The sequence below is a fragment of the Euprymna scolopes genome, chromosome 46, assembly GCF_053919585.1.
Source record: "Euprymna scolopes isolate OS-2025 chromosome 46, ASM5391958v1, whole genome shotgun sequence".
Lineage (NCBI taxonomy): Eukaryota > Metazoa > Mollusca > Cephalopoda > Sepiida > Sepiolidae > Euprymna > Euprymna scolopes.
In genome coordinates, this window is record NC_136527.1 from 66999496 (window position 1) to 67024025 (window position 24530).

At 31.8% G+C, this 24530-nt stretch overlaps 1 protein-coding gene across 2 annotated transcripts in view; it reads right to left on the bottom strand.

The window, feature by feature from the left end:
• Nucleotides 1–2392: 2392 nt before the first annotated feature.
• LOC145271006 (uncharacterized) overlaps nt 2393–24530 on the bottom strand; it is a 28597-nt gene continuing 6459 nt past the window's right edge. Inside the window, exon 3 of one of the 2 annotated variants that reach the window (XR_013865649.1) lies at nt 2393–5671. Coding sequence is in view for 1 of the 2 variants with exons in the window: in XM_080126570.1 (XP_079982696.1) it covers nt 23261–24220 (960 nt within the window). In the remaining variant the exon portion in view is untranslated. Of the gene's footprint in view, nt 5672–13551; nt 24233–24530 lie in introns of those variants that run through there. The other variant, XM_080126570.1, reaches the window with a different exon arrangement.

Genomic DNA, 24530 nt, shown 5'->3' on the forward strand with positions numbered 1-24530 from the left:
GTTTGTCTTTGCTTTATCGTTATTTTCATGGCAAGTGCTCGACTGAGCTCCAATCTATGGTCTCCCCTCGACAAACTTTCACAACAAACACTCGTCTAGCTGAAAACACTATCAATAATTCCAGCCTCTCGTTATCTGTGCCTAACCATAAACGTAGATTCCATGAACAAAGCTTCTTTCTTACAACTGCACCCCTGTGGAACTGTCTTCCGTTTTCCTGCTTTCCAGCTGACTACAATATTGTTGTCTTCACGTCCAATGTAAACAAGTTCTCGATAAGCCGTTCCCCTTAAGTTAACAAATTTATTGAATTTCCATTACTGACAATTACTATATTGTCCAATTGACTACTGTACACTCTTTAACCCTTATCCCCGAGTGGCCCCTTGCCCTTGATAAGTGTAAAAACAAAAAAAATGGTATGTTTTGTTTCCGTTAGCGTTATACTTTCGCTTAAACACCCGCTTATATCTACAGCTTTTCCTTCAATGTCAGTTCCTTAAAGTCTCACACTTCAATGCATATAGACTCATTCACCATAACGATCTGTAGTTTTCTTAATTCTTGCTGATGTGCAAGGTCTTTTTGCCTGCGAGTTGTCATCGAATCGTGTCACTTTCTGCAAGTCGTCGTCGTCATCATCATCATCATCATCATGTCTTGATGTTCGATTACCACTGAAAATGGGTTTATAATTTCCTTCCGCCTTTGTTCATCTACTAAATCGATTTTTGTTGTAGATGGCATGCATCACTGCTATATAATACACTCGATTTCATTGTATCATAGTCTGTAGTCCTTAATCCAAATACCATGAGTACTAAAATTCATACACATGTTTATTCATCATCAATAAATGTAAAAAAATATTTAATCCACCAAGCAATTTGTTCTCTTTCCTTCCACAAACATAGCTATGTACAATTCATGGAAATTGAGTGGCTCGCCTTACACCGGAAGTTAGAAATAAAAAAGAATGTTGTTTACAATCTAAAAATGGCTCACAAAAGACTTGTTACTAAATGGTCTTTTACTTTTTTCTGTAAATTATTTGTTCCGTGGTGAATAAAATTTGTTCTCCTTTTTATTTAAACCTGAGTTTGTAATTGCTTCATATGCTGCTTCGTTTACTTCAGTGCAGTTTAAAAAGTTTATGCAACCAATTATTTAACCTGCTGCTATTATTTTCGTATTGTCATCCAGTCCACAAGATGACAATCTGAGTCAGCAAATATGCAGATCTTTCCAGATTTCGTAACTCAAGACACACTTAATAAATTATAGAATAATTTGAAACATTGAGTCTCATACAACCTTCAAGTGTGATATTTGTTACATTTATTAAATGCGACAAATTATTCAGTCCACCAAGTCATTTGTCCCCACAGAAACAGCGATGTACATTTCACTCTAAACATGGCTCACAAAAGTTGATATCCTTATTTATATCATAGTCAAGGCTAGTCATTAATCTGTCTTTTACAAGTTTGTGTAAATTATTTGGTCCATAGCGGCATAAATCTTATTTTTACTGCATTTTTAAAGTTTATACTCCCAATTCTTGAACCTGTAGACACTAATTTCTGCTTGTCATTTAGGAGTTGACATCCTCAGTAAATATGCAGAACTTTCTAGAACCTGTAGATTCATTCTAGATTAAGAAATACATATTAAAATATAAAATTATTTGAAACTTTGAGTCTCATACAACCTGCAACTTTGATATTTCCTCTTTTGAAAACTCACTTCCAATTGTATTGTTTCTTATCCTAATACTTTTTTATTGATGATTCAATTTCTTCTAAATGATCATCAGGTTGTTCTCATCGGTCAATAACCTTTGTTTGATAATTATTATAGTCAAGCATCAAATAAAAACCTTCATTTGAAAATAGATTAAAGATGATAGACTTCGTACTAGAAGACAGATAACCTTGTTTGAAAATTAAAATTTATAAACTTTATAGTGTTGAATAATTATTAGTCAAGACTCATTCAAATAAAGCAGACTTTGTTCAAAAATAAATTTCAGATTGTACAATTCATAATGAAATACAGAGTATTTAAAAATAAAACACACTTAAGGAGACTTTTCGTTCAACAAAGACACAAAGATGTCTGCACTTTATTTACATTACTAGCGGGGGTACCCGGCGTTGCCCGAGTGTTTGTTTCCGGGACGGGGGGGGGGGAGGAGTTTTAAAAAATGTTATGGTAGGTAAGTAGGAAGGATCAAACCCGGAGTCATGAGTAAAAGTAGGAAAATAAAGTGTGAAAAAAAACAAACATCTGCAACGTTAACAGTTCGGTCACCAAGAAAAGTACATTCCAGTTGTTTAGGAAAAAAAAAGACTACGGTAGGTCGGCGCGAACGTGAAAATATAATGTGAATTGTCCAGCACGCTAACAACTACGCCACAGAGCACTGCAGCTTAGTTTAGTGATTTTAAATAACTTCACATGAAAGAACTACGAAGCCAAACCAGTGTTCTCTTCTCAACTGTTCCTTGTGAACGATCCCCAAACGGTGTTAAGTGGTGGCAGGGGGAGGAGGAATTTATTAGAGATAAAATATTTTACCACTTCCATTGATCTTAACCGATTTTGGCCGTGACTTCTCAGCAGAAAAAGTATAGAAATCTAAGATTATCGAGGTATTTGAGAAATAATAAGCCTATAACACACCTCAGATATTGTTCTGCCGTTTGTGCATATTATATTTGCATGAAATATCTTGATTTTTAATCCTATTAATGTCAAAATCAGACGGGAAAAAATAAGTTCATTTTATTTATATAGAGATGAGACTGTACATGCATGTAATATAATTGCTTATGACAACGAAAAATAAGAGAGTTTCATCAAAATAAGAACAAGTAGAAAACTACAGTTAAAGGGGAATAACTCTTAAAAGTAGTTTATAAATTCTTAAAGAAAGACAAATCTAACAACATTGATAATTTAAACATTTAGGAATTTTATTTCCACACTATTATTTCGGGTCTCCACCAATATAGTGTATCTCTGTAAAAGCTAAAAAGAATGTAGCTTACAGGAACATAATTTTGATAATGTGTTCACTGGTAATATATTGAAAAAGACGACACAAATACTTAAAAAGAATATAGTTTCTCTCAAACATTTGCATATGTTGCAATAATTTTTAGTTGTAAAAGAAGAGCCACATATTTGACAAGTACATGGTTTCTCTTTTTTTTTACTCATCACTTTATTTAGGTTGAAGACGGGACATTCAACCTGCCCCCAGATATATACCTGCTGTTACATAAATTCAAACTGAAATGTCTTTATAAGATCCTTACTTTTCATTCAATAGCAAATGTTTTAACCTCTTTTGAACTTGGTTATCATATAATCAAACCGAGTTCAATTCCTTCTAGAATTACTGGAATGATAAAAATCTTTCTAAATGTCCAGTTTCTTTGCATGTCATACATAATAACTTGGTATATCGTTATATAATCATTTTCAGTTCTGTTTCACTCAGCATCGAGTTTTCCTTTTCCTGCCCAATATCATTCTATCATGGTAAGTTCCCAGAACTTGCTGTTGCATTCGATATTGAACTTTGTTCAGATTGTCCGACGGAGTTATTTACACACACGATTGTGTCATATTATATAGTAACGGTGTTTCATCAAAAACTTACAGCTGGATGTCATCTGATTCACATTAATTCTGCATGTTGTCATTATTCAGATTACTCATCTTAAAAGCATGACTCATTTTCATTTTTATTGTCCTATCATGGTAAATAGCAACGGTTTCAAGATAAATAACTCAAGTAATTGCATAGAAATAATGGATGCTGTTGACATTTCCAACTGTTCTTTCTTCCAGCATTTCCAACTGTTCTTTCTTCCAGCAAAACCTTACAGCTGGATGTCAGGTGATTCGCATTCTTTAATTCTGTGTGGACGAACATTTACAGATTACTCATCTTTTAAAAACACTTTGGTCATCAAGCCTTGATCGTGATCATCTATTTATGTGTCCATACATGAGGTTTCATTGAAAATAAATAGCAACATACTTCATAAGAATATGGTTTCTCTCACGTATGCATTCACACATGTTGTAACATTGTTTTTGTGTGAAAGAAGAGGCAAACACTTCACAAGAAAAGCAGGTGGTTGACTATTTTGTTCGTGAGCCTAGGCTCAGATTGTAGTCACTCCCTTTTCTGACATGGCGCACATACTCTTTCCTTATTTTTTCGCTCATACTTTTTTTTATTTTTCTTCCTTTGGAGATTGTAATGCTGGGTATGGGGCAGCCAAACTAGCTGCCAACATTGCCCCACTTTTCATTGAAACCAACCGAGAGCTCTTTTTAGTATGCATTTGCATATGTCGCGATACATGGTGTTTCATTCTAAAAGAAATACCACAGATTTTACAAGAATATGGTTTTTCCCCTGTATGTGTGTGCATATGTTTCAACATATGTTCTTTTCTTGTAAAGGAAGAGCTACACACTTCACAAGAATATGGTTTCTCTCTAGCATGTGTTCGCATATGTCGGAGCATGGACCTTTTTATTGTAAAGGAAGAGCCACATACTTCACAAGAATATGGTTTCTCTCCTGTATGTATTCGCATGTGTTCCAACATAGAATGTTTGTGTGTAAAAGAAGAGCTACATACTTCACAAGAATATGGCTTATCCCCAGTGTGTATTCGCATATGCTGTACAACAGCATGTTGTTGTGCAAAAGAAGAGCCACATACTTCACAAGAATATGGTTTCTCTCCAGTATGTGTTCGCATATGTTCCAACACATTTTGTTTCCGTTTAAAAGAAGAACCACATACTTCACAAGAATATGGTTTCTCTCCAGTATGTGTTCGCATATGTACCACCATATTTTGTTTCCATGAAAAAGAAGAACCACATACTTCACAAGAATATGGTTTCTCTCCAGTATGTGTTCGCATATGTACCAACATATCTTGTTTCCGTGTAAAAGAAGAACTACATACTTCGCAAGAATATGGTTTCTCTACAATATTCATGTTGTTTCCTTCTGCACGTATTTATTTCTAAAAGAATTACAAAAATATAGTTCTTCTCAAGTTTTAGATATTTAGTTAATTCTTGACGTAAAAATATGTCACATCTTTAGTACAATTTGCCTGTTCGTAGTTTTCCATATTGTGCACTTGTAGAATAATTGGAATCAATTATGAGATATTCACATTTGTAGAAAGAACATTTTAGATATGTTTTAGTGAATTGTTTAGAAGAATTGTGTGTTCTTCGATGTTTCAGCTTTTAGATTTATGAATTTGAAAGATTGACCAATCTATGCAGATCGGTTTAAATAGAATAAAATAATAACTTTTATACAACTAGCCAGTTGATACTTAAACTCTACATAAATAATAAATAATCAAAGATTTTTATCCAATTCTCAAAACTGACGATTTGCAATATCAAGCTACAGACATATTATTTAGTATTTACAATATGTAGTCTTTACGAATCCCAATATTTACAAATGTATGATTCTTCCGTTTCAGTCTTTTTGACTTTAAACAATGTACATAAAAAATTGCAGCATATTTTTTCAGAAATCGTTTCCATATTTCAAATCTCCAAGGAATGTACATCTGTTCGAATCTTTAAATACTCATAAATGCGAGATATTCTGAAAAATAAAAAAATATATATGTATGCATGTTTATTGCAAATAAACTTATTACTCATTGTGGGTTAAAAGACAACATTTCTATTATATATTATGTACAATTTTATTATTATTTTGTTCCCCAAATCATTATTTAACAAGCTTACAATACAAGTAACATATTTGTTGAAATATTTATTAATTGTTGTAGACCCGTGCTAAGGGTCAGAATTGAAAGAAACCATAAATAGTGTAAAGTGTATAAAATATTATATGTGTTTATCATAAAGAATACAGAAGCCATACATGTTTGTAGCATGCGTTTAAACATGGTATGAATGTCTCCATTTAGTCTCAGAAACCAGTGGTTAATTCCACTTAGTACTCAAATAGGGGTGATTTGTACCCCACAACACCCTTTCCTTCCCCTGGGATGATCGTATAGCTCTTTTTACTGGGGTTGATCTCTTTCGGGCTGGTCAGTTTCCTTTTTCTGGAGGACTGGCATTGCCTAGCTACTTGTGTTACCAAGTTGAACGTGTCATATATCTGGTCCATTACTTCTTGTTTAGCAGGAGGTTGTCTTTCGTGATCTGTGATATGTTTTCAAATTTGGTTTAAATAATTCTTGTGAGTATATTTTGGACCTTCCATAATGTAGACCATTCACTCAATCCTTTTCTGAATCTTTCCTAGTTCCCACATCATACTATTATTTTGTGTAAATGGAAAAATACCTTTTCACCAGGTAAATACCTCTTTTTAGGAACTATAGTATTTGGCGGTTTCACCTGTTTTGGTAAAAGTTTCTTGAAGACCAGCCTTATTTTCCTCGCGAACATTAACTCTGCTGGCAACATCTTCACTGAAGTGCTTTCATTTGGTGTAATTCGGTAAATTTGTAAAAACTGCTGTAGCACCTTTTCTGAGGGCGTTCCTTTTGCCTTCAGGGCTCTTTTCAATGTGTCTACAAACCTCTCTGATTGACGGTCTTATCGGCAGTGATAGGTGTGTGTTGTTATGTAGTTAACCTGGAAATCCTCGCAGAAGCTTTTAAAATTTGCTGAAGTGAATGATGTGCTATTGTCTGACACTAGACCATCAACCACACCAAACCTAGCGAACAATTCGTGAAGAACACTGATTATAAAATCCATCAGAATACCTCAGACCATTTTGAAAAATGTCTACCACTATTAAATAATAGTTTCCACCCAGTGGACCTGTGCAATCTACGTGTATTCTTTGTCATGGGTGGTCCGTTTTTGGCCACGTACTAAATTGTATTGGGGTCGATTTTGACGCCAATGTGCATCCCTTACACAAGTTTACCATGCCTTCTTTATCAGTGTTCATACTCTTCCAGTAAACGTCATGAGGCTCTTCATTCGTGTAGCCTCAGGGTTCCCCGTAGGGAAATCCTTTAGAATTTTCTTTTGTAGTGTAGCTGGGATTACTACTCTTTCTCGGTACCTCATTGCACATAGAATAAGCTTCTGCCGCCAATTTATCTGATTGAACATTTTATTTCATTTCTTTGATGAAACTATCTTCTTCAGCCTCCCTTATTATATCTTCCAAAGTAACTGGTAGTTTCTTGATCGTATTACATAGTATTTTTGTATAGTCCTTTTCACTTTGTAGTGACACTATTACTGTCTTCTAGCAGTTTCCTTGATTTCGGGATTAATCGCGACAATCCGTCTGCATGACTTAACTTTGCAGATGTAAGAAATTCCATATGTAAATCGGAATTCAGTAGAATGGCCCCCATCTGTGCAATCTGTTGGCTGTGTAAGTTGGCAGACATTTTTAAAGCCAAATATGGTTATAAAAAGCTGATGATCAGTTTGCAATTAAAATTTATGACCGTGTAAAATCTGTGGAATTTTGTAACACCGAATATGATTCCCCAGTGCTTCATTTTCGATTTAGGAGTAATTCTTCTTGGCAGGCAGTAAAGTTCTTGACGCATGGGCGATCTGCTTAATGGACCCATCAGACATCTTGTGTAGAATGCATGCCCCGATCCCATAAGAACTTGCGTCAGTTGCGACAATAATATCTTGTTTCCGATTGAAATGAGTCTGTGATAAATCTGACGTTAATACGTCTTTTAATTTCTTAAACGCTGCCTGGCACTCAGACGTTCAGTCCCATTTTTTGTCCTTTTTTAATAGTACATTCAATGGCGCACACAATTCATGCATGTTCTTAACGAACGTCTGATAATAGTTCACGAGCCTTAAAATAACTCTGCAATGTAGTTACATTATGAGGTTCTGGCATGTCTTTTATAGCTTTGGACCTGTCGGTATCAGGTTTCCTCCCGTCCTTATCAATGATATGATATGACCCAGGTATTTAATTTGTTCAAAAACACCCTGCATTTTGCTTTCTTTCAATGTGAAGCTGGATTCTTTTATTCTGTCAAACACTTGAAATACATGATCTCTGTTATTCAACATTTTAACTTCACATAAGAATATCATCCAGATAGCCTATTGCAAAATCCAAACCATTTAGCAAAATATCGGTTACCTGTTGGAAAATTGCAGGTGCTACTTTTATACCAAATGCTAATCTATTCAATTTATAAAGTCCTTTGTGCATTGAGATACACAAAACTTTCGAGCTATCTTCATCTACTGGTCTTTATAGGTATGCCTCGCTTAAGTCTATTTTGGAAAAAAAATTTCTGCTATTTAACATAGCGAATATTTCTTCTGGGTTTGTGAGCAGGTCATGATGGTCCTTGAGTGCCGCATTCAATCCAGTCAAGAAGTCTGCGCATATCCTAATCTCTTTAGATTTTTTTTTCATGTATACGGTGAGGACGGCCCACTCACTATAGTGAATAGGGGTAAAAATCCCAGTGTTACATAGTCTTTCCAATTCTTCTTCAATTTTTTCCCTCAAAGCAAACGGTATGCTCCGTGGCTTTTTGAATATTGGTTTTGTTTCATCCAGCAATTGGAATCTCGCCTTTATTTTAGTGCAGCATTCAAGCTTTTCAGAGAGACAACTTGGGAAAGATTTTTTTTTAGATATTTTTGGAGTTTGTCACCTTCGACCGTTAGGTTTCTGACTTTGAAACAAAAAAAACTCATTGGCTACTCCCATAATTGAAATTCCTGAATCCAATCGTTCATGTTTGTTGTGTTCCTTAGAACGAAACTTTTAGCTTTTTAGTCGTTCTTTTTAGTGACACATTAATAACCACCTCACCCTCAAAATTTTTTTTTTTTTACCAGTTACCGACCTTGAGACTTTATTCGTCTTCATCATTGTGGGCTTTCCTGTTCTCTTCCACATTTGAAAATTTATCATTAATAAATTCGACCCTGAATCGAGTTTTAGTTTTACTTCTTTATTTCTGATTCTCACTGTAACATGCTTCTCTTATGTTCTCTATTGGTGAAGGATCCATTTCTGCAGTTTTTACGTAGCTCTTTTTTGCTACTTTTGCTCTGCAATATGAGGCCTTGTGCCCCGTTCTCTTGCATAGGTCACATATTAATTTCCATTTGGTACTGACATGCATTGTACCCATGAGCTCCACATTTGATACGAGGGGTCCTAGGATTTTGTCTATCCTGATAATTTTGTGAAGGGTTCTTTTTGCCTCTTGGTTGCTAATTGCTGGCCAGCAGGTATCCTTTAGTTTTGAAGCATATTTTTTTAATGTGAGCGATACCTGCTTCCTCTGTGTTTCGGGAATCTTGCGTCATTGCCACAAACCGCTGACAATCTTCAGCCAGTTTCTGAAGCGTCAAATCAGGTTCTAATTCCAATTTATTTAGAACACGTCTTATATCGGCGTCTTTTGTGGCTATCAAACCTTGTGTGAATATGAAGCATTTGAAATTCTCCGCCATTAATGAACACAATTTCAAATTATCACAGTTGATAGTGAATAAAACTATAGATGCAAAAGTCGTATAGTCTTGACTCTCCTGACATGTAAGTTTCATGTATTTCTATCTTTTATGGAAAAGGCTTTGTTTTGGACAGTATAACTCCATTAATAGTTTGAATGCATCGTCAAACGACAATTCGTTGGTTTTTCTTGGTAAAATATAGTCCAACCATTTGTTATGTTCGGATGTATATAACTTCCATAGCAATAAACGAACCTTCTTTTGATCAGTCCATGCACTGAAATCAATCTTAAAAAGGTCTTCAAATCTTCTGAAATATGTCCCAAACGTTAGGTCTTCCTCAGAAGCAGTGTGAAATGTATCAATAGCTGACCAGATCGCATTTTGGAAAAAAAAGCTGTGCTGGTTTCTTCTCCACTATCCTTATTCACTAAAACTTGCGTTATCAACCCCATTTTTTTTTCATCTGACTGGTGTTGTTGCTCAGAATGTAATTTTTTCAATTCCAATATTTGTTCGATTCCAATATTTGTTCATTCATTTCTTTCTTTTCTCTTTCCTGTTTTTCCTCGAAGTATTTCATTAAATCTAACAGCTTTTCCAATATACGTTCGTTCATTTCTTTCTATTCTCTTCTATGTGTTCCTCGAGATATTTCATTAAATTTAACTGTTTCTCTTCATTTTGTTTCTGTATTGCCAATTGTTTCTCTTGTATAGCTAATTGCTCTTCTCGGAACCTTTTTTCAAGTTCTAATTATTAACTTTGTTGGAATTTCACCATTTCCCAAATTTTTTTTTGTAAAATCGTCCATTTTTTTGTCAGAAACAACAAAATTCATTGATTTACTTTTTCTATAGTACCAACTCAAAAGAAAACAACACAAATTTACAAAATTCGTACCTGGTTATTTACGAATATTTATTTACTTCCCTATGTGGCAATTTTCCTGAGAAAATAATTCTGCGTTTTTCATTTTTCAATTTCTGTAACGTATAGGTACTGCATTCAATTCCTTGTTGATTCTACACATTTTTCCTCTTCTTTTCTTTAAAGAGAATTAGTTACTTATGTGTGAAAGAGAGTTTATAGTATTTAATATTCGCTACTCGTTTCGATTTCTGTGCGAAAAAAATGTACTTTTATTTAGATAAATAATTAATAGTAAAATAAATGTACTTTTATTTACAGAAATAATTAATAGCAAAATAAATTCGGTTCTTATTACAGAAATAATTAATAGTAAAATAAATTTGGTTCTTATTTACAGAAATAATTAATAGCAAAATAAATTCGGCTCTTATTTGCAGAAATAATTAATAGTAAAATTTGGTTCGTTAACAGAAATAATAAATAGCAAAATAAATTTGCAATTGTCTGGAGTTCTATTTCAGCCTGTAGTTTACGCTTTTGGTAGCTATTTTAACAGCAAGATAAGGCTTTTTGATGACGTCTTTGTTATATTCTTTTTTTTTTTAGCCAGAATTCTTGTCCTTTTTCAAAATGTTCTTCATCCCGTGTTTGTGGATTTTTATGCTCAAATGTTTTTTTCCCAATGTTGACAAATAATTTTTCCCGTTCTTCGCCAAACTTTTGAAAAATAAATACTTTTGACGCTTTGAATTTCCCCCAAGTGTAGGAAAAATTATTTCGAATATCCACGTGTTCTTTTTCCTTGAATCCTTTTGGTCGTCAAATGTTTTGAAATGGCTGTTTACTTTTTAGAGTGAGTCCTTGCCTGAATATTCGTCATTCAGTTGTTGTAAGCAATTGTTAAGACTGATCCGGGAAGTTCTTGAATCATCCTTGTCGCCAGTTGTTGTAGACCCGTTTTAGGGGTCAAAAATGAAAGAAACCGCAAGTAGTGTAAAGTGTATAAAATATAATATGTATTTATCATAAAGAATTCAGGGGCCATTGAAGTGGTATGAAAGGTACGAGTTCATAGCATGCGGTTAAACATGGTATGGATGTCTCCATTTAGTCTTTGAAACCAGTGGTATGCATAGGACTGGTTGATTCCACGTAATTCTCAAATAGGGGTGATTTGTAACGCACAACATTAACAAAGTGAGTTCATATTTTATATTAGACCATGGAGAAAATAATTGTTATTTTAATTATTTACATAACTTTTTATAGCAAAGAAAATAAATTCTTTCAAATATTTTGCGAAAGGCAGCAAAGCTTTATTGATTATCTTCAAAAGCGAATCATAATTATCCAATTTTGTTTGCAACACTATTCAACTAATGTTATGCAACACTATTCAACTAATGTTATGAAACACTATTCCACTAATGTTATGCAACACTATTCCACTAATATTCCTATTTACACTGCCTCCCCACGGGACTGAGTTAGACACCTGGGTCGTTTTTTAACGTGGAGAAAAGGAACAAAAATAAAAATTGTCTCAGTCGTGAAGGATTTCTCCTCCACTGACAGAGAACAAGAAATTGAAGTGCAGCATCTGAAGAACAGATACTACACTTTGATCTTATGAAACACTATTCAACTAATGTTATGCAACACATATAAATCTGACAATTCCCTTTTAGCGCTCTTGTTTCAACAAATTAATCGATAAATATTTGAAAGCTAATTTTAGTGACACTGCTAAAATCGACTTTTACTTAGCATCTTAATGATGTTTACAAAAACAGTCAGAAGATGCTGAATGGCAACGTTTATATGCTACAAAATCAACATGGAACAACACTAGCAAACAAATAAAATAATACACTTTTGTAACAACAGGAAACAGTCACGAAATGAAATATTTTTACTAAAATAAAATTGTTTTACCGCTTCAAAAGACTTCCAACTTTTATACACACAAGTGTATAAAAACATATTGTCGTTTATCCTGCCATTACGCAATGCATCAATTCACTCAAATTCTTAATTCATTCCCACCAATGTGATTTCATCAAAAATAATTTGTTGAAGTAAAAATGCACTTCACACTTTTAACAACTCCTACTGCTACTCTTATATCAACAACTGTGCATCGTTAGATCGATTTCTTGAACAGACTGTAACATATACTTTTCATTTTTTTCTTCATCTACTTTCTTCGTGTCTTTTTATTTATATTACTTGTACATAATAGAAGTGTTTATAATAATTGTTCTTATTACTTTTTGTAAGTGTTATACCGCTTAAAATTCTTATTGTTTTTTGTTAATGTTATTCTCCTTAAAATTCTTTTTTTTTTTTTTTTTTTGTTAATTTTATTCCCCTTAGAATTCTTATTGTTTTTATTGTTAATGTTATTCTCTTTAAAATTCTGATTGCTTTTTTGTAAATGTTATTCACCTTAGAATTCTTTTGTTAATGTTATTCATCTTAAATTTCTTCTTTTTTTTGTTAATGTTATTCACCTTAAAATTCTTATTGTTTTTTGTTAATGTTATTTACCTTAAAATTCTTATTGTTTTTTTTTTGTTAATGTTATTCTCCTTAAAATTCTTATTGTTTTTTTTTGTTAATGTTATTCTCCTTAAAATTCTTATTGTTTTTTTTTTAATGTTATTCTCCTTAAAATTCTTATTGTTTTTTGTTAATGTTATTTACCTTAAAATTCTTATTGTTTTTTGTTAATGTTATCCTTAAAATTCTTATTGTTTTTTTGTTAATGTTATTTACCTTAAAATTCTTATTGTTTTTTTTTGTTAATGTTATTTACCTTAAAATTCTTATTGTTTTTTTGTTAATGTTATTTACCTTAAAATTCTTATTGTTTTTTTTTGTTAATGTTATTTACCTTAAAATTCTTATTGTTTTTTTTTTTTAATGTTATTCTCCTTAAAATTCTTATTGTTTTTTTTTTAATGTTATTTACCTTAAAATTCTTATTGTTTTTTGTTAATGTTATCCTTAAAATTCTTATTGTTTTTTTGTTAATGTTATTTACCTTAAAATTCTTATTGTTTTTTTTTGTTAATGTTATTTACCTTAAAATTCTTATTGTTTTTTTGTTAATGTTATTTACCTTAAAATTCTTATTGTTTTTTTTTTTTAATGTTATTCTCCTTAAAATTCTTATTGTTTTTTTTTTAATGTTATTCTCCTTAAAATTCTTATTGTTTTTTTGTTAATGTTATTTACCTTAAAATTCTTATTGTTTTTTTGTTAATGTTAAAACAAAACAAAAGATATAAGCCGAACACCAGAGAAAAAAGCTACGAAAATTCTCTCACTTGTGCATTGTGACTTAGCAGGTCTGGTCAGCCCGATGGGGAGAAACAATCTAAGATACGTTTTGAACTTTATTGATGATTTTTCCAGTTTAATTATCATTTACTTTCTAAAAAACAAATCCGACACTATCCTCGCCACTAAGAAATATTTAGCTGATGTTGCCCCGTACGGTTCAGTAAAATGTATTCGCTCAGACAATGGGACTGAATTTACTAGTAAAGACTTTGAATTTCTATTAATTAACCATCGTATTAAACACGAGAAATCGGCACCATACTCCCCCTTCCAAAATGGCACGGCTGAAAGGGCATGGCGAACCCTTTTTGAAATGACAAGATGCCTGCTTATCGAATCGAAATTAGCACATAGTTTATGGACATACGCTTTAATGGCAGCAGCATATATCAGAAATAGATCGTTCAATAAGAGGCTAGAAAAAATGACGTATGAAACATTTTGCGGTATAAATATATATATTATAGACGTATGAAACATTTTGCGGTATAAATATATATATTATAGAAAATACTAGTAAACTAAATACTAAAAGCGAAAAAGGTACTTTCGTAGATTACGATAAATATAGTCTGGCATACTTAATCTACTTTGCAGCTAAAAATGCCATAAAAAAGGTTAGATGTGTAAAATTCAATGATACATTATATATTAAAAATGACGATCCAGTGAATGAAAAACGTGAAATATTGCCTAGCATCTTAATCGATCACAATGAAAATATTAATAACAACGACAATTACAGTACTTCTGACGAAAACAGTAACCAGACACATCGATACCCAATAAGGGAGCGAAAAAGGCCAGACTTCTTACAAATTGAAAAGATACAAGATTACGCCATGGATTATTGTTATTCGTTGAACAGCGCACCGGAAAGTTATAATGAGGCGATTAATTCACAAAACCACCAAGAATGGGGACAGGCTATGGTATCTGAATTGAAAGCTTTATCTGAAAATAACATATACGAAATAGTGGCAAAACCAACAGATAAAAATATAATTTCTTCACACTGGGTTTTTTCCAAAAAAAATCACAGCTTCTGGCAGTGAAACTTTTAAAGCAAGATTTGTAGCGAAAGGTTTCTCACAAATTCCTGGAGTGGAATATTGTGCAACATTTTCAACAACGACAAATTTAACGACAATTAGAATTTTATTACAACTTGCCACGCAATACGATTTAAAAATACATCAAATGGATGTAAAAAATGCTAATTTAAATGCTCCGATTGACTGTGAAATCTACATTTACCCTCCAGAGGGATTTAAAATGAAAAATAAAAATTGAGTGATGAAATTAAATAAATCGTTATAAGGATTAAAACAAAGTGCATACAATTGGAATTTAACACTCCATAATTATTTAATAGAACAAGAATTCAACAATGTCTCGTAGACGCGTGCATGTATACCAAAAATATAGGTAATAAATTGTTGATTTTGTTTTTTTGGGTTGACGATATATTACTCGCCTGAAATTGTGAAAACACTTTAAGAGATGTTAAAAATGAATTAAATAAAAAATTTAAAATGGCCGACCTTGGACGACTGTCATGGTTCCTCGGTATAAAATTTACCTGTGAAAATGAAACTATAACTATGAACCAAACATGATACATTGAAAAAATTCTGCTCAAGTTTGGAATGCAAGATTGTAAGCCGCGTTCAACTCCCGTCGAAATTGACATAAATAAAAATATAGGGACTGAAACAAAATTCATAGATAACCAGATATACAGGAAAATGGTAGGAAGCCTCATCTACTTGATGACCGCAACAAGGCCTGACATATGTTACACTGTAACAAAGCTATCTCAAAACTTATCGAAACCGACAATTAAAGACCTTAATCGTGCAAAACAAATCCTTCGTTACCTAAAAGGAACCAAGGAACAATCTTTAAGATTTAAAAAATCCACATATCCTCTAAATTTAGAAGGCTTCTCGGATTCAGATTGGGCTAACTCTGATAGAAATGTATAGCGGGGTATTGTTTTAGACTGTCAAAGGCTGGACCTATGATCTCTTGGAAAACTAAAAAGCAACAAATTGTGGCACTTTCTACTTGTGAAGCAGAATATGTGGCTCTTACTCATTCCGCGCAGGAGGGATTTTTCTGAACACCCTTCTAAAATTTATTTTAAAACCAGATCTAAGTAAAAAACCTATAGTAATTCATTGTGATAATCAGAGCAGTATCTTATTAGCAAATAATTCTATGATTCATCAAAGGTCGAAGCATATTGATATCAGATATCATTTTATAAGGGATGAAATAAGAAAAAAATCTATTACTCTTATGTGACGTCTGAGAATAATATAGCCGACATTTTCACTAAACCTATAAAAAGAATAAAATTAAGAAATTTTATAACCGAACTTTTTAGAATCTAATTATGAATAAATCTCTTTTCAGAAACATAAAAGGAGAAGCATGAAGAAGTTAAAATCACACCAAAAAAAAAAAAGAAGAAATTGTAAATTGTCCCAGGCACGACGTTAAACTGCGAGCATTTCTACCTTACTAACCAAATTAACCAATTAATACCTAACATAATGTTTCCAGTTTTTGTTACAAAACAAAAAAGCCACTTGTTAAAACCCTTTTGTAAACTTCCTACTTTGTCAAATAGTTCTTTTAGTGTCTTTTTTTGGCAAACATTTGTTAAAACAAAACAAAAATGTATATTTGTGAATTTTTGTGCATATGTTTATATGTATTTGAAAAGTATTCTATTTGTATGTTTATATATATTTGAAGTGTTTATTTTTATATGTATCCCCCCCCAAAAATGGCTTCTTTTTGCATACATTATACCAATATATTAATTCTTTCTGACCGATGAGAATAAAGACAAATTCCAATAAAACCAGATGAAAAAGAAGAAAAAAATTATTTTATTGGCGTTCTTTTCTTTGTTCATTTATTTTTTCTTTTTCTTTCTTTTTCTCAAGTGAAACAAAAATTGAATCCGAAAGGATTTTTCCATTATATCAAAAAAGGGGGTGTGTAAAAAGTTTTTGACTTGTAATGGGGGTATGAGACGAATGGATTCGCCAATCATTTTTATAACCAACAACTGTGCTAAACAACAAATCAAAACGTCACAAAATTATTATAAAAATCGTCGAATTTTAGATTCAATCAGTTCGCCATTTGCTACATCACGGACCGCATTTAATTCTTCGCCGCCATCTTGGTTACTGATCTGAACTACGCCGCCATCTTGGTTACTGATCTGAACTATGCCGCCATCTTTGTTCAACATAATATCTCAGAACTTAAGAGGTTACCTACGCAACAGACCGCATTTGATTCTTGGTCGCCATCTTGGTTACTCATCTGAACTACGCCGCCATCTGTGTTCAACACAATGTCTCAAAACTTAAAAACGTTATTCTTAAAATTCTTCTTTTTTGCTAATGTTATTCACCTTAAAATTCTTATTGTTTTTTTGTTAATGTTATTCTCCTTAAAATTCTTTTTTTTTTGCTAATGTTATTCACCTTAAAATTCTTATTGTTTTTTGTTAATGTTATTCTCCTTAAAATTCTTCTTTTTTTTTGCTAATGTTATTCTCCTTAAAATTTTTGGGGTTTTTTTGTTAATTTTATTCTCCTTAAAATTCTGATTGTTTCTTTAGTTAATTGAAGTTCTTGAAATTCTTGTTTTTTTGTCAATGTTATTCTCCTATTTTGTTTGTTAATGTTATTCTTTTTAAAATTCTTATTGTTGTTTGCTAATTTTATTCTCCTTAAAATTCTTATCGTTTTGTTTTGTTAATGTTATTCTCCTTAAAATTCTTTTTTTTTGTTGATGTTATTCTCCTTAAAATTCTTTTTTTTTGTTGATGTTATTCTCCTTAAAATTCTTTTTTTTTGTTGATGTTATTCTCCTTAAAATTCTTTTTTTCTCTTGTTAATGTTGTTCTGCTTAAAATTCTCGTTTTTTTTAATGTTATTCTCCTTAAAATTCTTATTGTTTTTTTTTTGTTAATGTTACTCTACTTAAAATTCTTATTTCTTTGTTATTTGTATTTTCTGTAAAATTCTCAGTTTTTTTTGTTAATGTTATTCACCTTAAAATTCTTATTGTCTATTTTTAGTGTTATTCTCCTTTTAAATTCTTATTGTTTTTTGTTAATGTATTTCTCCTTAAACTTCTTATTGTTTTTTGTTAATTTTCATCTCCTAAAAATACTTAGTTTTTTTAATATTATTCTCCTTAAAATTCTCATTGTTTTTGTTAATGTTATTCTCCTTAAAATTCTTATTGTTTTTTTGTTAATGTTATTCTCCTTAAAATTCTTATTTTTTCGTTAAAATCCTTATTACTATTTGTTAGTGTTATTCTCCTTAAAATTCTTATTGTTTTTGCTTATGTTATTCGCCTTACAATTTTTATTGTTTTTTGTTAATTGAATACTAAATACACAACTAACATCTATTCGTTTAATATTGCATAACTATCAAAGTCCATTGTTTTGCAAACATCACCTTATATTGTGCAGATTTAATATTAATTTGAAATCATCAAATTACTATCATATTTACTACTAAAAGAGTAGTAATTAATATAATCTTGTTTGTTTGGTGTCGAATGGTGTGAATGTGATTCAAGCAAAATTTGATATTTTGAATTTTCAAATGGAAAGTTAGGTTAATACAATGATTTTTAAAACTTTAAAAACACTCCATCATCATCCTCCTCATCATCATCATCATCACTTTAACGTTTGTTGAATTGAACAACTTTTAGAAATTGACTTTCAAATCTTTTTTGTCATTTGTATTTCTATGAAGTTGATTCTTATCGTTTTCTACCTTGGTTTTCCCCTGTCGTATTTATTTACTACACCAATTGACTACGAAACAAACAACTAACATCTATTCATTCAATATTGCAAAAGTCCATTGTTTTGCAAACATCACCTTATATTGTACAGATTTAATATTAATTTGAAATCATCAAATTATTATCATATTTACTACTAAACAAACAACTAACACCTATTCATTCAATATTGCACATACTATCAAAGTCCATTGTTTTGCAAACATCACCTTATATTGTGCAGATTTAATATTAATTTGAAATCATCAAATTATTATCATATTTACTACTAAACAAACAACTAACACCTATTCATTCAATATTGCATAACTATCAAAGTCCATTGTTTTGCAAACATCACCTTATATTGTGCAGATTTAATATTAATTTGAAATCATCAAATTATTATCATATTTACTACTAAACAAACAACTAACACCTATTCATTCAATATTGCATAACTATCAAAGTCCATTGTTTTGCAAACATCACCTTATATTGTGCAGATTTAATATTAATTTGAAATCATCAAATTATTATCATATTTACTACTAAATACACAACTAACACCTATTCATTCAATATTGCATAACTATCAAAGTCCATTGTTTTGCAAACATCACCTTATATTGTGCAGATTTAATATTAATTTGAAATCATCAAATTATTATCATATTTACTACTAAACAAACAACTAACACCTATTCATTCAATATTGCATAACTATTAAAGTCCATTGTTTTGCAAACATCACCTTATATTGTGCAGATTTAATATTAATTTGAAATCATCAAATTATTATCATATTTACTACTAAACAAACAACTAACACCTATTCATTCAATATTGCATAACTATCAAAGTCCATTGTTTTGCAAACATCACCTTATATTGTGCAGATTTAATATTAATTTGAAATCATCAAATTATTATCATATTCACTACTAAACAAACAACTAACACCTATTCATTCAATATTGCATAACTATCAAAGTCCATTGTTTTGCAAACATCACCTTATATTGTGCAGATTTAATATTAATTTGAAATCATCAAATTATTATCATATTTACTACTAAACAAACAACTAACACCTATTCATTCAATATTGCATAACTATCAAAGTCCATTGTTTTGCAAACATCACCTTATGTGCAGATTTAATATTAATTTGAAATCATCAAATTATTATCATATTCACTACTAAACAAACAACTAACACCTATTCATTCAATATTGCATAACTATCAAAGTCCATTGTTTTGCAAACATCACCTTATATTGTGCAGATTTAATATTAATTTGAAATCATCACAAATAAATTCTCTTTAAAACTCAAATTACTCATCCATCATATTATTCTCACATTTTTATCGATGCAACATTATTTCTTAACCCACAATGGTCATATTTAACTTTCCTACTTCATCACATTGCATGTACATGTCTAACAAGCACTTCCCTTTTAATGTGTGAATTCACTCAATATAGTCCATATGCATATTGCTGCTGCAATTCAAGAAAACTGACATTTAGGGACTATTTATTGTTATCTAATAGCTATTGTTAATTTCGAAAAATATTGCATTCATTTGATTTTCATTAAGTGATAACATTCAATTTACATGCACATAAATTAAATATACCCCACATCAGACCACTTACATTTTGCAACTGTATTCCAAAATTCATAATGATTGTTTTTTTTAAGAGTGAATTTTGTACATAAAAATATCTAAACATACACAATTTATATATATATATATATATATATATATATTTGTACAAGATTTTGTTGAAATTCAAACACATTTTTTCTCTTATAACTTTTGTTTATTTCATCTTGGATCTCTTCATTATATGACAATTCTATGATTTTATCTTTTCATAGAAATTTTACTTTCATCAACTCACCAGATGTGATTTCCATTAGATATTATTAAAAATGAATTAGTTTGCCCATGATAAATCTGGTGTGTCCATTCAAGAAAAGAAATTCCATCCCCACATTGTTACAGTTCGGTCATCTTAGATAACTTTAAAATGTTCCATTATCATCACCATCATGATTGCTTTAACGTTTGTTGAATTGAACACCTTTTTGAAGTTGATTTTCAAACATATCTTTTTGGCATTTATTGAAGCAGTATAAGTTGCTGGGTGCCAAATCTGTGAAATAGTATGAATGCAGAGTTCAGTTTTGAAATCGTTACTTCCTACAATGGTATTTTCGTTCCTTTTCATTTTTTTTTTCACATGTGGGTCACCACTTATCAAGGCCCGAAGGCCACTCAGGGATAAGGGTTATTGCATATACAGTAATCAATGAGATAGTATTGTAGTAATCATTAGTATTGGAGGCTTTGGCTTACTTAAGGGGGTGGTTTGTCAGAAGTTTGTTTATGTTGGACTTGAAGACATCAAAGTTGTAGTCAGGTGGAAAACAGGCAAGCGGCAGAGAGTTCCATTGGCGTGCAGTTCTAAGAAAGAAGCTTTGTTCATGGAATCTACGTTTGAATTTAGGCACAGATAAAGAGTGGGGAAAATTACTGACAGTAGTTTCAGCCAGACGGGTGTTTCTCATGAAAGATTGGCGAGGGGGGACAAGGGATTGGAGCTCAGACGAGCACCTGCCATGGAAATAGCGATAAAACAAAGACCGGCTTGCAACATCTCTTCTGTGGGAGAGAGGTTGCAGGGAAGAGAAAAGGGCATTCCCCACTAAACCACAAAATCTATTTTGTACTCTGTCAAGGCAGGATAGGCTGCTTTTAGCAGCTCCTGCCCAGATGTGGCAGCAGTATTCCATCCTTGGACGTACTTTGCTTTTATACAGATAGAGAATTGCATTAATAGTGAGATATCTTCTGGAGCGGTAGAAGGATCCCACCATTTTCCCAGCGTCCCTGGCAACAGATTTGATGTATGTGTTCCATTTCAGATCAGGAGTAAAGGTCAAACCCAGAAGCTTGTCAAAACATGGAGCCTTTCCAAGACGAGAGCCATCCATTTCAATTGATGCCAAATGGGGATCAGAGCGTTGTTTATTTAAAGCAACTAAATACCTCTTAACTTTATTGTTCTTGTAATCTGTGTAAGTTTTTGTTGAATTCCATGATCAGATTTCATCAGATCTGGTAAAACATTCAATTTTGTGTTGTTATTCCTGATGATATTACTAAGAAAAAGTTGATCATTAATCAAATGAATTGTCATGGTGAGACGATCTTATGTGAGCGTTGCATTTTTAAAAAATATTTGGTCAAAGTTTACTTGTGATTAAGCACTCTTATATCAATTTGTCATGACAAACCATATACAGTTGTGATTAAGCACTATCATATAAATTTGTCATGACAAAACCATATACAGCGAAAAAATATTTGGTCAAAGTTTACTTGTGATTAAGCACTCTTATATCAATTTGTCATGACAAAACCATATACAGTGCAACTGAAGAGATTTAAGTGTTGTGTCAGTTAGGCATTCAAAATTTTGTTTTATTTTACGCTGTCTCAAAAATCAAGGGGATCCTTCCTGAGGCTGACATTCAATCTCTATATAAGATTTATAAATATTCAAATATTCCATTCTTTCTCACTTATTGACCAGTTAACTACCTTATAACTTTTTTTGGTCATTTGGTCTTACTGGTTACCAGGTAAAGTATCCATCTAGTCTGGAGAAGTAATAGATTGGTATTGTTATTATAGGCAACATACCTTAGAGCAGGCACACTAATCCTCATATAAGTCATACGAAGGAGAATTTATTTGGTCTTCAGAAACTTTTTTAATATTTAGTCATGGTTTACTTGTAGGAGGAAACATTCTTATGTCAGATTCTCTCCCTTTTTATGCATTTTCTTTTGTGTAGTTTTATTTTGTGTCTTTTCTTTTGTTTATGTTTTTGCGTATTTTCTCATGAGTTTACTCCAGCTTTTGATGGAGTATCCTGCTTGATGCCCAATATTAACCCTCTAACTCAGTATATTGCAAGTGAGAGATCTTTTTAAGATTCTGACCGTCTTTTTAAATACGATCACCTGAATCTCGCTTGCACTTGGTTTACTGGGAATATTTGTGAGGTAGTTTTTGAAATTCGTTTTCATGAGTTCAGTTGCTCCTATAATTACTAGAATCATAGAGATCTTCCTAAGATTCTAGTTTCTTTTCATGTCATGTTGACATTTTGTTCTTTTCCATTTCAGCTCTGTTTAACCCATCATCGTTGGGACTAACTTCTATTAAGGTTGATTCTTTCTCCTTCTTCTCTCATATTACTATGTCAGCTTTTATGGCTCCGTGTTTTAAGTACTTATCTGTAGCAATTGGATAATCATACTGGATGGTGTATGACTTATTTCTCTTCTTTTTAGTATAGGTTCCTGGGATTTGCTGCTTTTACATTCGATATTTAACTTTTTACACATCATCTGCAGTCGATATTTAACTGGTGGATATAGTTACACACTCCATTGTGTTGGATCATATAATAGCAATCTCTACGTAGAACTTTACAGTTAGATGTCATGTGGCTCACACTCTTTAGTGTATTTGCTATCATTGCTTAGACCACTCATTTTCTAAAATGCATTGATCATCAAGCCTAGATCTTGGGCTGCCATTATAATTATTATCATAGTGGAGCAATCGTCTTTTCAGTCAGTTTACTGAGCCTTCTTGTGTGTATTCATATGTTGTTTCAAATGATGACTGCGTGCAAATCTACATCCACATATGTCACATAAAAATAATTTCACTCCCGTGTGTGTGTACATATGAACTTTCAAAGCTGATCGATCAGAAAATGACGCTGGACAAATTGTACATGCATATGGCTTCTCTCCTGTATGGATGCGTGCATGTTTTTTAAAGTATGATAAATCAGAAAATGCTTTACAACAAACATCACACGAATAAGGTTTCTCTCCTGTGTGTATTCGCACATGTGTTACCAGATTGCTTTTCTGTTTAAATGAAGAGCCACACACTTCACAGGAAAATGATTTTTCTTCAAAATGGGTTCGCTTGTGTGAAGACAACTTAGTGTTGCTTTTAAAGGAACTTCCACAAATTTCACAGGAAAATTTTTCTTCAAAATGGGTTCGCTTGTGTGAAGACAACTTAGTGTTGCTTTTAAATGAACTTCCACAAACTTCACAAGAATACTTCTTCTCTGTGTGTATTCGCACATGTGTTAGCAGATTGCTTTTCTGTCTAAACGAAGAGCCACATGTTTCACAGGAAAATGGTTTTTCTTCAGAATGTGTTCGCTTATGTACATACAACGTAGAACGGTTTCTAAATGAACGTCCACAAACTTCACAAGAATAAGGTTTCTCACCTGTGTGAATTCGCATATGACTTTTTAAAATTAATGCACTAGAAAAGACCGAGTCACAAATTGTACAAGCAAATGGTTTCTCACCCGTGTGACTACGCACATGACTTATCAGCATGGATTCATAGTAAAATGAACGTCCACACTGAACACAGGAATGTCGTTTTTCTTTAATCTTCTTTTCTCCAGCGTGTTCTTGCATGTGTTTTTTTAAATGTATTTCACAACAAAATGACGATCGACACACTTTACAGATAATTACTTTCTTTTCAGTATGAGTTTCCATGTTGACTTTTAACTGAAAATGTTAAAAAAATGAAAATCTACAAGGAGATGTCAAGTAAATACTTTTGTTTACATATATTTTGCAAAGTTAATTTTTTTGGAAGATGTATTAAATTTACAGTAAATTAGTTTCACTTTAGAAATTATTACATTTTGTTTACATATATTTTGCAAAGTTAATTTTTTTTGAAGATGTATTAAATTTACAGTAAATTAGTTTCACTTTATAAATTATTCCATTTTGTTTACATATATTTTGCAAAGTTAATTTTTTGAAGATGTATTAAATTTACAGTAAATTAGTTTCACTT